This window comes from Triturus cristatus, chromosome 4_1 (assembly GCF_964204655.1).
Source record: "Triturus cristatus chromosome 4_1, aTriCri1.1, whole genome shotgun sequence".
In the NCBI taxonomy this organism is placed as follows: domain Eukaryota; kingdom Metazoa; phylum Chordata; class Amphibia; order Caudata; family Salamandridae; genus Triturus; species Triturus cristatus.
The window spans coordinates 741444228-741461192 of record NC_140585.1 but is presented as its reverse complement, the minus strand read 5'-3'; the positions used below and the strand labels follow the sequence as shown (position 1 = coordinate 741461192).

The following is a 16965-nucleotide window of genomic DNA, read 5'->3' as shown; positions in this document are numbered from 1 at the left end:
TTATGAATCCTTCCATAACATATTTACCAACAGAGGGCTATCACAATTTAACACCTACTATACATACTTATATATATAAGTATCCAGTGTGCATTTCCTTTATTTGCTGACCATACATGCAAGTCATGACAGTCCACGCCCTCATGATTAACTATTTACAGAGGTGTTATTGGCAACCGTATTCACCTCCCTTTTACCATTACCCATATCTGCTACCTACATGACATCTGAACCTGAAGCATAACTGTGCTCCTTACGCTTGACTCTGACACACGAGTCATCTGTCTTTTTCAGAAACTAGCCACATTTTTAAACCATATTGCACACACTTTTAAGGCTAACAGACAGGGACGTCATGAAGGGACCACGTTAGCTATAATCAGAGTGTTACCTCATTGTCAACCGCAACTTTATTATCCATTCAGGATAACACAACACTCCGTCAATACAAGATCCCCGGAATAATGCAGAGATTTGGAACACTGCTTTTCATTTTTTATTATCAACTCACCATACACTTTCCTTTTCATCCGTCCACCACTGTTATTACAGCGGTTCAAAAAATGCCTATATTTACGGGTATGCTATTTACTATTACAAGATGGCGGCCACGTTTTGCCAATTTGCTTACTTCCGGGTCCGCCCATCTCCATTCCTCTGACACTCCACCTCCCGCCCCAATTGCTTCCGCCTGATAGCATTCTAATACCGGAGGGACTCCGTCTGTCTCCACTCCGGAGTCCTTCCAGCAGCAGGGCAGGTCTAAGGCATTGACAGGGGACTACAACATGAGTATTACTGTGCTGCCACATACAGACCGACCACAACAAGAGGTATATTATTACAAAAAATGCTCACTGCTAGCTTTCCTTTTTACAGTGTTTCCCCCTCGCCGCTGCGGGGACAATCGAGGAGGTACTTTTCCTTCTCTCAAGGGGTAAACTAAGATGATACTATCACTGTATGGTTGTTGCGCACACTATGGGTTCCATTAATAATATTCCGACCAGCATGTTCCACACTGGATTATTATTATTTTTAATCGTTGCTTCACTACGTGATTTTCCACGCGCAGGTTTTACCTACACTCACCGGTGTGGTATTACATCACCCCGGAGGCCATCACGATAAAATAAGAGTGCCTTTCTTCTCCCACTGCACTCTCCACATTCTGTATGCACTTTAACTGTGTGGCCAGTGTATACTTGAAAAATGTATGGTGATATGTATATACAAGCGCCATCAGCACAAGTGCATGATAAGTTTCTTCCACCAACTAGGTTGGAGTACTTAGTTCCACTTTCTCACCAACGTGCACTAGCAGGCATCTACAAAGTGGCCTAATGGATGCCTTTTGTTGACCAGTATTCATCGTTACTACTGCAAGTAAGTTAAGTGGCCCCACACCCCTGTATAAATTTTACCCTTACCTCCCGGACCCACTAATAAAATTGTCTCCACGGTACTGGTGGGTAATTTTATAGCACCACCACACTCCCTTTTAGGCCCACACCCTTGCATGCACAACTGCGGCGTCTCCTGAAAAGATCTCCGACAAAGAGCCCTCTTGCGGGGCCCGTGGGGGACTGCAGCACCACCCCCACGAGGAGCAATGCCCGATGATGAAGCATGACACTTGCAAGGGTGTGTGAGGGCACTAAAATTCAAAGGAGAAATTCCCCCACCTGCATTTACAAGATACACCATCTATAGAGACTTTTTCCTCTCCTCTTCATCTCTGTGACCAAATCGGTCACTTACTTCTACTTTTAGGAACAGTTACCACACAGTGACAAATTGGTATCTCTTGGGAGTAACAGTACTGGACCTAGCTTTTTCTAATATACTCCCTGTCCCTCCCTCTTTTAGTGTTACATATGAGAAACGTTGTCACTAATTGCTATATTTCCCTAGTAATGCGTATTATTTTTTCATTTCAGCAAATAGTTTGTTAGGGAAAACCATAAGAAATGTACCCAAATTACCCCTGCTAAATTCATAATTTTGTCTAGTTTTCAGAAATTTATATAATTCTGGGTTCCCCCATGGGTTTCACTCCTGATTTCACCACAAAGTGCATGTAGGCTGAGACTACAAAAATTGGAAAAATAGAGTACCAGTTAGAAAAATGCAAGAACTGCGGTAACTTTTTTACAACCATGCTGATTCCTAGAAGTTGGGAGGATGGTGATCTTAGCACAGCAAGTCTTTAGTTGATGCCATTTTCAGACAAAAAACGTACACTTTCTTGCATAGCACTTTTTCAATTTTTCCAAAATTTAGCTATGCTTGTTAATTTCTTGGTTCCCTCTATGGGAATCTACAAACCCTGGCTACCATTAGAGTCCCCATGATGTGGAAAAAAAGGTCATTCATTTGGCGTGGATGTGTTTTTTGTAAACAAATTTATGAATACTTAAGCACAAACTGCTCCAAATATCCCAAAAAGGGTTCAATGCCATGGGGGGGGGGAGGGGGGGGGGACCCTAACAGTCAACTGGTTAATAGAAAACCCATTGCAATATTAAATAAAGCAATGGCAAAGTTAGGGCTTTTGGAGCCAAGAACTATTGGCTCTTAAGGGAATAGTGTTAATGTGTCCCTCCGTTTCTTTTGCTGCGATGAGAAAGGATGAATGTGTCCATGCTTTTATAAATGTACTTCTTTTTTAGGTCGAGCTTTGGCGGCAGCAGGCATGCGCTGCTCGTTCTGCGAGGCATGCAGTAGTAGAGTATGGGAGACAAGCTGCCCTCACGCTCTGCCCATATTTTTCATTGGCTTCTGTGTTTACCTTCGTAAATTCTGTCTTCTGATTGATTATGAGGCTTGTTAGTCCCGCCTTACTATGCCATGTCATCATTTGTACCCACCCATTGCTATTGGCCCCTTTACTTGGAGTATTACACTGTACGGACGTGTTATTTATAGCACTATTATTTCCGTGCCTTCTTCCCCCTCCCCCGCACTCCCGTTGCCGGTGCCTTTTTGTACCCCTGGCCCACATTCCCGCTGTCCGTGCCTTCTCGGCTCCCCTGCCCCGCCCGCACTCACGTTTGCAATGCAAGAGGTCTCGCATAAATGCGAGTCGTATTGCATTGCAAATTCTTGATTACTGTTGATTTCTCAAAATTACTCCAAACAGTGTCTACAGCAGGCACACATGTATGCAGTCTCCCATACATTGCAAAACACATACAGCATATCTTTTACACGGTTTAAACTGCCCTGATACGTAAATGTGGGCCACTTTTCAGGATACTTTAATTTGGAGTCCGGAACTCCGACTTTGCCGTAAGTTTGAGGGAATAAACCGCCCTTTAAAGAAAATGGTCAATTTGATCGAAGTCTTTGCACTTCAACAGGACTGGGCAAAATAGACTGGCGTCACTCGCGCCACCCAGAATCCCCTAGGTTTTCGTTTGCACAGCCATACATGTAAGAGACTGAGCTTCCTCACCAGGCACCAGCCAGGAATGAGTTCCCTGGTTTCTTTGGAGCCGGACATGCTCTTGCTGGGGCAGGTAATTCTGAGGGGGACAGAAAGGGACTCCTGCTGCACTCCGCGAGGGAAACCATAAATTTTGCCTGATCCGTGGTGTTTCCAATTAATGGGGTGGTGGGAGTGTAGTGTGAAAAAATTAACAGGCAGCAGTTGCCTCAGCAGGCAGGGCCACCTGGCTCTGCGGGGCACCATTAAATTCCTGCTGGAAAAACACTGCCACTGGACACAGATACGGTCCAAATCTCACGGGCGGGCCTGTTAAGTTTGAGCTCTGTGGAAGTACTAGACGGGGTTCTAACACGACCTTTAGCCTCGACTTCAGAGCTTGACTGGCCTATATCGGGTCATCGAGCTTCTCGTACAGGCCGGTCTCTCTCATAGTCCAGCGCGGTCGGGTCGGAGTCTGACACTTGCCAGGATATCCCAACATGCAGCAGACACAGCTAGAATTTGTTATTTTCCACTGCTTGTTTGTGTCCGACCTGTGAGTGTCACAGCTTCCTTTCGTCTTACCAGTAAAGTTGGTTTAAAGCATTGACAAAGAGGGCAATTGCACAGGGCCCCCACCTTCAAGACACTGCACTCTGGTACAGAGTTAAAGGTGTGCAGTGCTTAATTAAAAAAAAAAAAAGAAAACTTAAGTGCCGGGCTCTCATCAGGAGGCCATGCTGCCAATGATAGTAACATCACAACTACTAACTATGACACGCCTACAAGTGTGACAATTAAGAATATTTTAGGCCTCCAAAGCTATAAGAATGGCTTGGGCAGCAAGTAATAGTCATTTGTAATGTATATTGAATTCATAATTAACTGCTGTGGTCAGCTATAAATTAACTAGGCAGCACCACCTTGTGGCAGACTGTCACAAGCACCGGGATGGAGGAGAATTAAGTGGAGGTGCCGCCTACCAGAAACTACTGACTCAAATTAAGCACTGAAGATGTGCATAAAACAGATATTTTCATTTTTACATCTGCACATGAGCTGTACACCCAACCTTAACCTCGTGCTCTCGGGCAGTTCCTCTGTCGCTATGTGTTTTTACATCTCTGTGTACCTACCTCCATGTCAACTGTTTCTCGCTCACCTATGTCAGCCACTATTTTCTCTCAATATACCACTATTGCCCATCCCTCTTCACCCCACTTTCACGACTACACCACTCTCTCTAAGCAGATCTTTTTTATCTCTACCTCATAACCTTTTCTCTACCTCAACTCACGGTCTACCTAAAGCCTATCTCTGCATCTCATCCTTATGTTTCATTTCACCTTTATTTATTTCATCTACTTCACCTCTATCTCAAACATACTTCTTTCTTTGCTGCACCTGTCTATCTGTCTCCCCAACTCTCTACATTTCATTTCTCTCAACGTGGCTCTCAGCCCTCTATTTATGCCCTCTCTATACCATATCACGCTCTACCTCATCGCATCTCTACCTCATTTCCCTGTCTACCTCACATCTCTCACTAACTGAAATCTCTCTCTACCCCATGCTTAATTTGTGCCGGTGGTTGCAGTTGGGGCCAACAAACACTTATTTTTCCTCAATAGACTTTGATCGAGAGGAAGAGAAAAAAAACACAAAGTGGGGAAGAAGGAGGAGGAAAAAGATGAAATAACAGTGACAAATGGAGAAAGTAGGGAAGAAAAAGAACATTCAAGAGTGAAACAAACATGCAGGAAGTGAATGATGGTGGATTAAAGAGGCATGATTCGGAATCAAGACTACGCAGTCTTCAATAGCGCCAGATGTGGCCTTCTGAGCTAAACTTTGGCACCAAGCACTTACAATTTTACAACTGAAGCACTGTCGCTACCCAAGCTCTCTCTCTCTCACTACCCTCTGAATTTGACTCACCATCCATTTGCTACCTCCAGCCTCCACCTATCTTCTCTCTCCACCTCTGTTCCTCTACCTCACTGCTCTCACTACCTTATACCTGTATCTCCACCCCTCCTTCTCTACCTCTTTTTCTCAATATATCATTTCATAGTCTCGTTCTATGTTGGCCTCTTTATTTCAGATCTGTATCTCCTTATCTCAGCTCTCTCTACTTCTCTCTTTATGCATCTCTCTACCTTACCTGTCTGTTTTCCACTGTTTTTAACCGCACAACCTTCTTCACTCTCTCCCTCTGTGTCAACCACACTTCCTTTTAGGTCTCACCTAGCGTTATAGCGCGAATGCGCTGCCATCGCTTTGCGAGGCATGCAGTATACACTATAGAGTGGTAGCTTCATGGAAGCTCCGCTCAGTCTCCGGCCCATCTTCTTCATTAGCTTAGGTTCTAAATTATGCCTTCCGATTGGTTTTAAGCTTGTTAGTCCCTCCACATGACAGCCATGTCAGTCATTTGTATCCATGGCTACTGGCCCCTTTACTGCACAGACTACTTTCTCCCCCCATGCCCCCCCACCCACAGTCCCTGACTTCTTGGGGCCCCCCACCCCTCTCTCGCGCACTCCCGGACGTGCTCGTGCTTGTTTCTGGCTCGTCTGTGACCCTGCCTGTGAAACTCCTTGACCTTGCCCCATAGAACTCAGGATCACAGTTCCCATATATTCATGCGCTTCAACCTCTGAATAATCTGTAATTGAGGCTCCGTCTCCTGCGCAGCCCTGCACATATCAGATAAGAAGACTGTGCATCCTGGAAGTGTTAGCAGCACTAGCTACAAAACACGAAGGGGGTGCTGAGACCCTTTCAGAGCAAAGAGCGCTGGACACCTGTGTACAGCTTTATCTCATAATCATAACATGTTGGGGGCCCTAAGAACAGGGTGCTCCCCGGCATCAGGCCCACCCTTTTGCCTGTCGGTTTAACCACAGCGTTAATAGGGTACAATCGCGACAACATGCGCTCCACCCAAACTGTGTGACATCTATTCGCCCCACCTTACTGTGGGCATCACGAGAGAGGGAGGGCAGTGAGGGGCATGGTTTTACGGCGGCGAGGGTATCGCTGCATATGTTCGTAATGTTAGCAATTGCACAGAGAGAAGGGAAATAACAGCTGTTGCCGAAATCGCCTCTTTTACAAGCAAGATGTTAAGCCCCAGTTGTCATAGCAAAATGGATTCTTCAAAATGCTCCAATGGAGGAGGAAGCGCCCGGTTTTCGGTCCTCTCTCCAGCACCTCAGGTAAGCAAATCTAGCAGCACCTCTTCGCACTAATGAAAAGCGCCGTCTCTTTCTCTGCCGTGAATGTATACCTGGGGACAACGAGGGGGTTCGGCAATACTGAAAAAGACCTCAACAAACAATTGTGCATGTTTCACGGCCATTTTCCTAGTCCATTTGATGTTATGTGTGTGTTTCCCTTTTGCTATTTAAGATCACCGTTTCATATTTTCATTCACGTCTGTAGGACTGTTCCACAAAACAGACCACAGGTTCAGACGTTTCCCATTCTTTCCCAAACGTCATCAGCACATCTCCTCCCATACTTTTATCTAGCAGAGGCAAACGCACCCAAGACAAGGAAAACCAGTCTTGCAAGAGCGTTCTTTTTTCCTTGTGTGTTTTTGTAATAGCCTCTCTGGCGTTTTATCCGAATCCTTCATTACTCATCTTTGTACTCTCCAAAACCTCTCTCATTCTTCCTATCATGTATTTCATATAAATACCACTTTGAACAAAAATGTACGTACTAACATCGGTGTAACATGTTATAGGAATAGGATATAGGAGAAAGAGCAGTCACGTTTGGATAAATGGCACCAGTGTATGAAACTGACTAACATAAGCCAGAGGCAAGAACCGCTCAGTGCTCACATGCTCACCTCAGAGTGGGTTGGCGGTCATTTTATGTCTCGTCAGTTACAGCAGATTACTTTTCGGTATACACTGATAGGTGAGTGTGAGGCGAGAGTAGGGTGTTGATGGTGCGTGATGGTTGCTGGGTCTGAAGCTGGAGTGATGTGTGTTGAATGTATGTAGTGTATGTATGTAGAATGTATGTGTGTAGTGATGTGTGTAGAAGCTGGAATGATGTGTGTAGAAAGTGTGAAAATGTAGCATATCGAGGGCAATAGATAATATGTTCGATTCTTTGTGGGTCGAGCATTCAAGACCTCTTGCATATACTTTAGTATATACTTATATACTTTAGTATAGACTTATATGTGTATGTACTTTGTGAGCTCCGGAGATCAGCCCTAAGACTTGTCTTCTTCCGCTTAGGGACTTTTTGTTTTTGTGTTCTACTGCCTCTATTTAACTGTCTTGATAGAAAACGACCAGCAGAGGTCAGTAAAATACCAGAATCACTTTAGCATTCTCTAGATTCCAGTCCATCGAAATTGTCTTCCACAAGCACCAGTAGACAATAATACTTTTTTCAAATCTTGTATTTTCAGTCATATGACCACCAAAAGCCCTTATTTTATATTAAAAACAGAGCTTTGGACTATACCATTTCCCACTGAAAGGCAATATTTCTCTCCATGTGTTCCCATACCAGGCATGTCACGCACTTTTGTGCTTGCTTTCCCTCCATGTTAAAGAACAGTACATGTCTCAGCACCCAGGCTACTGTGCTTCATAGCTAAATACATATAAGATCTCAAAGGTGAGACCGATTGCATTGCAAATGCTTGTTCTCTACCTTACCTCTTTTTTAGTTCGAGCCTGGGTAGCGCATGCGCTGCTCTGCGAGGCATGCTGCATTCAGGTATGAACTTAAAGCTCTGCCTACTGCCCTGCCCATAGTGTTTATTGGCTTGTGTCATTGTCCACTGTAAACTGTGGCTTTTTATTGGTAGGCTTACTAGGTCCCTCCTTAGTACCGCCTTGTCTCATTTTGTAACCTCCCATGAGGACACCCCCCGGTTACATGTGTTGTTACTCGATAGGCTTTAATTACAGCATCCGAGCACTATTTTCTCAAATAGCTTTGTCCTGGCTGCTGTTGTTTAAGAGAGTTTAAGCTATTGGAATTGTAAATGACAATGCCTTTTATTTATCTGTTATAAAAACAACAGATAAATAAAAGGCATTATCATTTACAATGCCAAAAGCTCGAAATCTCGTAAATGCGATACATATTGTATTGCAAATGCTTGTTTCATGATGCAGTTACCATTCAGCCAAAGCACAAAAGCTCGTCATCCCTTCAACCAACTCATCACTTTAGGGACAGCCCTGGTAACTCTTGAAAAATAGGGAGTGCTCATTAGTGCTTCTCTTGCAAATGTGTGTGCAACTATTGGTACGTGTAAGGTAGAATTATTTTTGCTGAAGCAGCATATTTCGCAGCTTTGATAAATTCTGCTGAAAATCTATAGTTAGTAACTATGCATATTATGCCATGGTCATATATTCTCAAAATTCAAGAGGCCCGTATTATAAAAACAGTTACAACTACTAATCTCACCCTGCTTTTTGAAATTGAGAAATAAAGGCAAACTTACATTTACACCCCGGCCCAAATCTTCCGGACAGGCACAGCTCACAAGAAGTTCCATTGAATCCACTATTGCACGTGCATTCGCCGGTCCCAGTGACTCCATCGTCGCACACACCACGGCTGTTACAAGGGGACTCCGGTCCCCCGGGGCAAGCTACAGCACAAAAATATGTCCAGTAAATTCATAACATTCCTGTCATTGTGAGCTGTCAATGAATAATACCACATGTTAATGAGTGCCTCTGGTTAGCGGCATTACTTTTCTTCAGCCGGTAAGAAATTGAGAACTGTTTTGAACTGACAACCCAGGACATTGGAGTCCTCAATCTATTTGGAGATATGTTATCCAAGCCCGAGTGTTGGATCAGCTTTTCCTAAGGAGGAACAGAACAGGAAGGCACACTTAAATTACATTTGTGTAGGATAGCAAAAGTGTCCTTCCAAATTCTAGCTCAGGATAAGTGGATGCATGTTCTACATCTTGGACAGTTTTGTGCATCACTCAAGATTTTTAGCCTACAGAAATAAATGCGTTTGGGGGTTGAATACATATCAAGAGGAAGGGTTTGCTTTTCTATGGTGTCTCTGGGATGAAAGGTTGGTATCTCATCTTCTCTTTCTTTGTGAAATGGATGTAGGACATTAATGAGCAGTTAGGAAAGGTGAGTTCACTTTTTTGCTACATCGGCGTGTGAAGATGAGGTATGCAGGGGTTCCCTGGTGAGTCCACCTGTGCAGTGTATATTGGCATTTGAAGCTTGCTTAGCCTTCAGTGGAGGGCAAGTGTATGTTTATTCAAATGGATGAGATGTAATGTATTTTTTCATGATCCTGAGGAGCATTGAATGCTGCCTTCAGGGGTGGGTGTGTATTTGGGTACTTCAATGAGGAGACTATTTATTGCAGGTAGTTTGTTGAGGCTGATGGATAAATTGCTTTATTTGTCTGGAGAATGTCTAGACAGTGATTGATGGGGTTGGTTACTTCAGCTTATTGTGAATCAAATGTAAAGGCACAGTTGAGCATGAAGATGAAGGTTTGCTTTTCATACAATGCTGACGTGAAGGTTTTGCTTAGTGGTGTTATAGTTTAACAGTAGTAGTTGATTTGGATAAGCCGATCAAGACAGCATTCCAGTCAGCTGTCCTAGCATCACGGAGAGGGACTTGGTGGGCGAGGATATGCTTTATTTTCTAGAAAGTGACTGTTCAGAAAATGTTTTGCTCGTTTTATTTTAGATTTGTCTTTGTAAAGTAGATCTAAAAGCACTGCCAAGTGTGAACCTTTAGGTTTCGCTTTTGCGACAAACTGAATTGTTTCCAGATTTTGCCAGAAGGAGTAGCACTCTGTCCCTGGATAATGGGGGCTTGTGAAGATGATGAATTGAGCATGCTCTGAGAGGAAATTGTTAGGTGGTGCAGTGTTTGTAATGTAGAAAAGTCACCTAGAATGAAGAAAGTAGAGTGACTACAATGTGCTGACATTGAAAAAGCCACCTTATCGATTAGTCCTCTGGTGGTTCTTCTCTATGCAAATAAAGATATTTGTAGCTAAATACTGATTCACCTCTTATGTGGAGAAGTCGATTCATCAAGTGACGACGTGTGACAAGCTTGTGCAGGCTACAATGGCCACCTTTGCCACCAGCCGGGCTGTGTTACTGGGCAGGGTGACAGCCACCCTACAGGATTGCCACTGATCAGGTTTGCCAGTTACAACTATGATAATGTGAGGGAACTGCATTGTTAAAGTAAGCTCAAATACATTAATGGTGCGTTAAGTAAAAAAAAGAAGCATGGTAGTTACGTTTTAAAGCACAAGTGCAATAGACGATGACAGACTCTACTGCATTGCACAAGGCCATCCGAACACTCACCCGGGCTCTAACAAGCTGGGGCGCCTTAAAAGCATTATAGGCCCCAGGCAAGGCAGTGCCCTGGGCCCTGCCTATACAACCACTCACAGGAATAAAAATGTAAATTATCGATAAAATCGATTACCATGGTGCACCTAAGCTTGTGGCGCCCCTGGGCAGCTGCCCAATGTGCCCATGCGTTAAGATGGCACTGCTGACAACAGCTTTCTGTACAGAGAAAAGGCTCAGCAAGCTTAGTAAGCCTCCGCTTGGAGATTGGGATACCAAGAAGCAAACGCAACGTGACCTTGGGACGCAAGGGTCACGTAAACATAGTGGCCAAATTGTGGAAAATAACACAAATGGAATGAAGACAAAGACATCCTTTAACTTAATTTGAAAACTGGATAATTCCAAACAAAGAATACGGCAATATTGGCTCCTAAACACATAAATGGTGTAGGGACTACACAATAAATAAACTGATCACTGGATGGATACAAGATTCCTTGCCAAGAGATGCAATTACAAAAACAGTAAGGTATTTTCACTGCGTGCCACAACAGGCTGGAGTACTGAGGACCAGGAGTTTAGCCATACAAGGTGGATTAGTCAACCCACTGGAGCATCCTTTGAAGGAACAGCCATACTAAAACTGTATAGTTTCGACCATTTATGAGGACACAAACAACAATACTGTTACATGAAATCATATAGAATAGTCATAGAATAATTGTAGTGTATTGGATTAAACTTTAGTTATTGCAATTTATGTTGTTTTAGATTGTTGTTGTAATGTTCTGGTAGATAATTATATTTAGTTTTTATAGTTCTATCCTCAAGAACCTTGAACATGGCTGGTGACAGCATGTCCCAGCCACATTTTTCCTTCCCTTAACTAATAAACCATTGTATCAATGGAAACACTGAAAAGCATTATTTGATTCTTACCTATAGTGATTGGGGTGAGAAATTCTCCCCAACTATAAAACAGGACAATCTAAATTATAATAGGAGAACTATGTATGAATACATTGAGAAATTACACTCAGGAATATATATTCACTGAAAACAACAAAGGTTAAAGTGAAGTTATAGATAGGTGAAAATGTCAGTTAAAAAATATCAGTTAAAATGTAAAATTTTAAATTAATAAAAAAAATCAAGTTCACTTGTTATAGTTTACCGAGCTAACTAGTACTTGTCCCCCCACCATGCTTTTCTTATGTCATCCAAGACAGCATCAGTCATGACATAATTGACATATTCAATGTCAATTATTTCATGACATGTTCATGACATAATTGATGAAAACACTGGGCATGGTTAGAGCGCAAGTTATAGTTATCTCTGATAAGGAAGTAAGTTAAGTTAGTAAGTTTTAGACAACATTTTCACCTAACTATAAAGTCACTTTAACTTTTGTATTTTTCAGAGAATATATATATATTTTAACAGATACATATTTGTGGACATTCATGTGTAAATTATGTTTATTGTCATTTGGGGATGGAAGGCCCACAAACCGCCTCAATCTTTATATATGATTGTGTTTTTATATTAGTTAAAACCCTCAAAACTCCCCTGCATTATATGTTTTATAAGTGCCCTTTTCTTATCACTCACTCTATATTATATATGTATTTATATTGTGTGTGTATATATGTATATTGTGTGGGAAAATGATGTTTAAAGTGAAGTAGTTAGATGTTGAAATAAGACAAGAATTAACACTAAAAAACAAAAAAAACACTTGAATATGTCAGTTATTGTTTATTCAATTAACTATAACTATAACTTGGGCCCCCATCATGCACTGCTTATGACCTCACATGTTACCATGGGAACTGTCATACTCATCAGTAATTTGAAAAACACTGTTCTTTAAATGTAATGAGCTATGTCATCAACGATATCATTTAACATGCCATGAGTGATTTAATATTTGAGGTCATAGCAGTCCATGATGGGTACCACAGGACGAGTCGGTGCAATGAACGTTTTGTTTGGGAATGTTTTGTGAAAATCGATCAAATGGTGTCAAAAATATAAGCAAAACAAAAAACGGTATCCCTATGGAAACTCTGACCTATCCTTACCCCTATTATTTTCCCTATTTATCTTAAAATGTCCATTTACCAAACACAAATATTTAGAAATATATTTTAAATTATTTACAAAATGTTTTTCAGTGAAAGTCTTTACATCTTCCATTTGAAAGCTATGTTGATAATTTGCAAATAAATATTTTAAGCTAAATTTAGTTTTTTTGCCATAAACTCCAATGATGTATTGTATAATATATTTTTGTAAAGTAATTTTGGCAAAAGATGTTTCGGAAAACAAAGTTATACCATACTGCTCTTTTTTAAAAAATATAGTTGAGTGAGCAGCTTAAAAGACATATTAAAAGCAAATTTGCATAGTCGAGTAGTTGAGAAGAGTGGCTAGGATTGAAGCATAACTATCCAGTACAATGTTAAGACTGGCTTGCAGGAATTGCCTCATTTAAGGCTCCTTTAATTCCTGCTATATTTATGAGGATATTGCTGTTGAAGTAGACAACAAAGGGGACAGGAATGGAGGATGAGACCGGTATTCGGCGGGGTCTCACATATCAACATCCATGCTGTCCCTTCAGTCTGAGGCTGCACTTATCCATCTATTCCTCTAGGTGTCTGATGCCCTATATCATTGCAAAGAAGCCTCTACTAACCATTCTTAGTCGAACATAGATACGGAAATTGGTGTTGTCAGCATAGTACTGAAAGGAGAGCCAGAGGTGGGGCGTGGCCTGCTGAGCAGCGGAATGGCTGCTCTCTGAGTGTGCTCCGCCGGCCGGACAAACATCCTTTATAATATCCTGCACTTCGGGGTGGTAAATGCCTGCCCAGACCGTCTCCGATCGCTGCTGACGACGTGGGATATAGGCGGAGGTCCCTCTTACCCGTCCAACCACATAAAGGTTGCAGCTGTGGCCAGTCGAAGTCCACGTCGTGAGGCACCTGTTGTGAATGCTGGTGAGCCGACGGGCGGCGCTTTCAATCGAGGCCGGGGTTGCCTCGCTGCGCGCGGCCTTTGTTTGGGAGGGGGAGCTTCGCCCGTCATTGCCGGAGCTTGATCGACTCTGGCGGCGGGTGCCCCCCCTCGGCAGAGAACGGCTGCGGCAAGTGCTTCCTCCGGTGCCTGTGGAGGCGGAAAGTGGAACAGAAAGCCTGCGGACGGGCGAGACGCTGCGGTGAGCGCTGGACGCCGTCACTGCAGGCGGGGGTGCTGTCGGGTGCCCCGCGGTGAGCCGCGTTTGAGAGGTAGGCGCTGGCGATCCCGAGTGATGGTGAAGGTGCTTGCTTGTGGAGGCGGCGAGGCGCTTTGGACATCTATGCCTGCCATGTGGAGGATCTGCAGGCTATAACTGACATTGGGCGGAGAGGTGAGTGGCCGCCATTTTAAGTGCGTTATTGAAACTGCTTGAAGGACACGCTTCGGTTGAGCAGTGCGAGTGCCTGGGCGACGTGAGCGCCTCCGGTGGGATACCACGGTGGATATAAACAAAGTTTGCGGTTCCTGGAGCTGTAGGGTCAGTCCCTGGCTGCCTGGAGGACCTTGGTGGCTGCTCATGGCACCAGCGCCTGTAAGCGCCTTACCTGATCGGGCTAGTGAAGGCCCCTGGTGATTACGAACTGCTTCGTTTATACATCGCTGATCGCTTTTGTTGCGTGCCTCTGCTGCTGCACAGTTGGGGGCGCTTGTGACACGGACAGGTGATTGTGCCCTTTGTAGAAGAAGAGATTGTGAAGGGATCACAAGTGGTCTGCTGGTGGGGCGGCTGTTGGATCTGGGCTGCTGTGTGGCGGTGATGTGCACTACTTGCCTGTGATGAACATCTTCTTTTAATTGATCTTGGCCTGCTCCTTGCCATATGTGGGTGGGTGTTGCATTGCCGACTCCATGCGAAATGTAAGACCAAGCCAGGCGCTGTAAGAAGATCTCCTCGGGAAATACCCGTGTCATTGTGCGGTGGGCTACGCCACCTTGTGGATCTGCCGTTGCCCATGAGTGGTGCCAACCTGGGCAGCATTCCTATACGTGGTGCACATTGGCTCTAAACAACTAGACTCCCCACATAAATAACGGTCATCCACAGGCGGAACACTACCTAAAGTGTGGAACGCTATTAACGACCACAACTCACTATTGCTGGCTTAGGGGGGCTTCTACTGTTCCTCTCCACGTGCTATTAGTCCGTTACAATAGAAATGGGCAAGCAGGATGCTAAGCAGCCGAAGCTGACCTTCGAACATAAGCGCTCCACGCGACATGCGGACTCAGAGCCAGAAACTCAGACGGAGGGTCAACGTGATCCCACTGCAGAGGATCATGGTAAGGATTTGCGGACACTTATGTTGGAGATGCGATCGAGTCTCTGCAACATTGACACTAAACTGGATACCCTAACCTCCCAATTAGACTCTGTAAAATCACAGGTGGCAACCCATGAGACGCGTTTGGATACACTGGACAATCGTCATACGGAGTTTCATGACTTTCAAGTTGAAACGAAGGAACAGTTGCTGCATATGGACAAACTACTCGGCGTTATCAGAGCTAAGAATGACGATCTGGAAGCAATATCAAGACGCAATAACCTTCGCATTACCGGTATTCCGGAGACAACTGCAATATCTAAAATGGAAACCTATATCACCGACTTGTTACACGAGTTATTTGATCCACACCTGTCTGCGGTGTTTGTGGTGGAAAGGGCGCACAGGTCGCTGGGGCAGAAACCTCCTGTTGGGACACCGCCTCAGCCTATTATTGCGAAGCTTCTGAACTATCAAGATCGGGACCTCGTCCTACGATTGGCTAGAGAAAAGGGCAGCATCACGCATAAAGGCAATAATATCTTATTCTATCCAGATTTCACTCCAGCTGTCCAGGCGGCGAGACGAGAATTTCTCCCGGCAAAGCGTGTTCTTCTACAGGCGCAGATCCCATACTCTCTCCTATACCCCGCTAAACTGAAAGTATCGTTTGAAGGAACTGCCCACATATTTACTGTCGCCAAATAGGCTTTGAAGTTCGCTAAACATATCGGAGGCAAGAAAACAAAAGGTCCTCGAGAGGGAGCGGGAGCATCAGGAGGCCAGCTGAGTGACAATGACTAACATGGGTATCGTAATGTGGATATATGGGACCTGACAAATTGTTAGATCGGGTGCTGGAATATTGTCGATTTATGTGTGCATTTGAATTTCTCCAGACTTTCCTTTCCGTTGTCTTTCATTGTTTTCAGTAAATGTGTCTTTGGGCGGTACACATCCCCCGCAGGTTTTCCAGCCACCCTGTCCAATACGGGGTAGTTGCCAGCATAGCTAGGCCCCCATGGGAATGTTCCCTTGCTTGCTGCACATTGTTTTCGGTTTCATAGTTGTGATGGGTACTCTACAACCTTGTTGGGGGGTTGGAGTGGGTGGGGGGTGGAGGAGGGGGACTGTTCTATTGTTCGATGCCAGTGCCAATACAATAAGGTGTGTGTCTAGTGTCATCTGCGTATGGAATGGGTCTTGTCGATCTGTTGATTTCCATTTATGTATTATAGCGGGATATGCATAAAGCTGATAAAACGTTGAATTGTTTGACCTGGAATGTTCGGGGGCTAAATGACGGTAGGAAGTCAAGGCTGGTTCATGCCTAATTAGCACGCCACAATGTGGATGTCTGCCTGCTGCAGGAAACACACTTAAATACCACACCATCCCAGCGATTGCGTCATAATAGATGGGGGCATACTTATTCAGCTTTATATTCCAACTATGCCCGTGGGGTGGTGATACTGATCAGATGGGGGTTGGACTGGAGGGCGGGGTCGGTCCAAGGGGATCCGGAGGGTCGATATGTCTTGGTTCAGGGACTGGTATGTGGTATTTCTGTGGTTATTGTGGCTGTCTATGGTCCTAACATTGACTCCCCTGCTTTCTTTCATAAGATCTGGGCGCAGGTTAGGGCTACTGGTTGCAGTACGATTCTCTGGGGGGGAGACTTCAATGCTGTCCTGAATGACACAATGGATAGGAGGGGGGTCGCTCGAACACTGAACCCGATGGCCAGCACCGCCCTACAGGAAATAATAGCTGATGGCGGACTAATTGACATTTGGCAAGGCAGACATGAGGCGCTGAGGGAGGGTACC

The 16965-nt window shown here is 44.2% G+C and overlaps 1 protein-coding gene across 1 annotated transcript in view; it reads right to left on the bottom strand.

Moving 5' to 3' along the window:
- The window catches only part of LOC146855445 (stabilin-2-like), a 1201024-nt gene that overhangs the window by 293203 nt on the left and 890856 nt on the right, over positions 1-16965 (bottom strand). Inside the window, 1 exon segment of the mRNA XM_085653243.1 lies at positions 8922-9071. Within this exon segment, the coding sequence (XP_085509369.1) occupies positions 8922-9071 (150 nt within the window).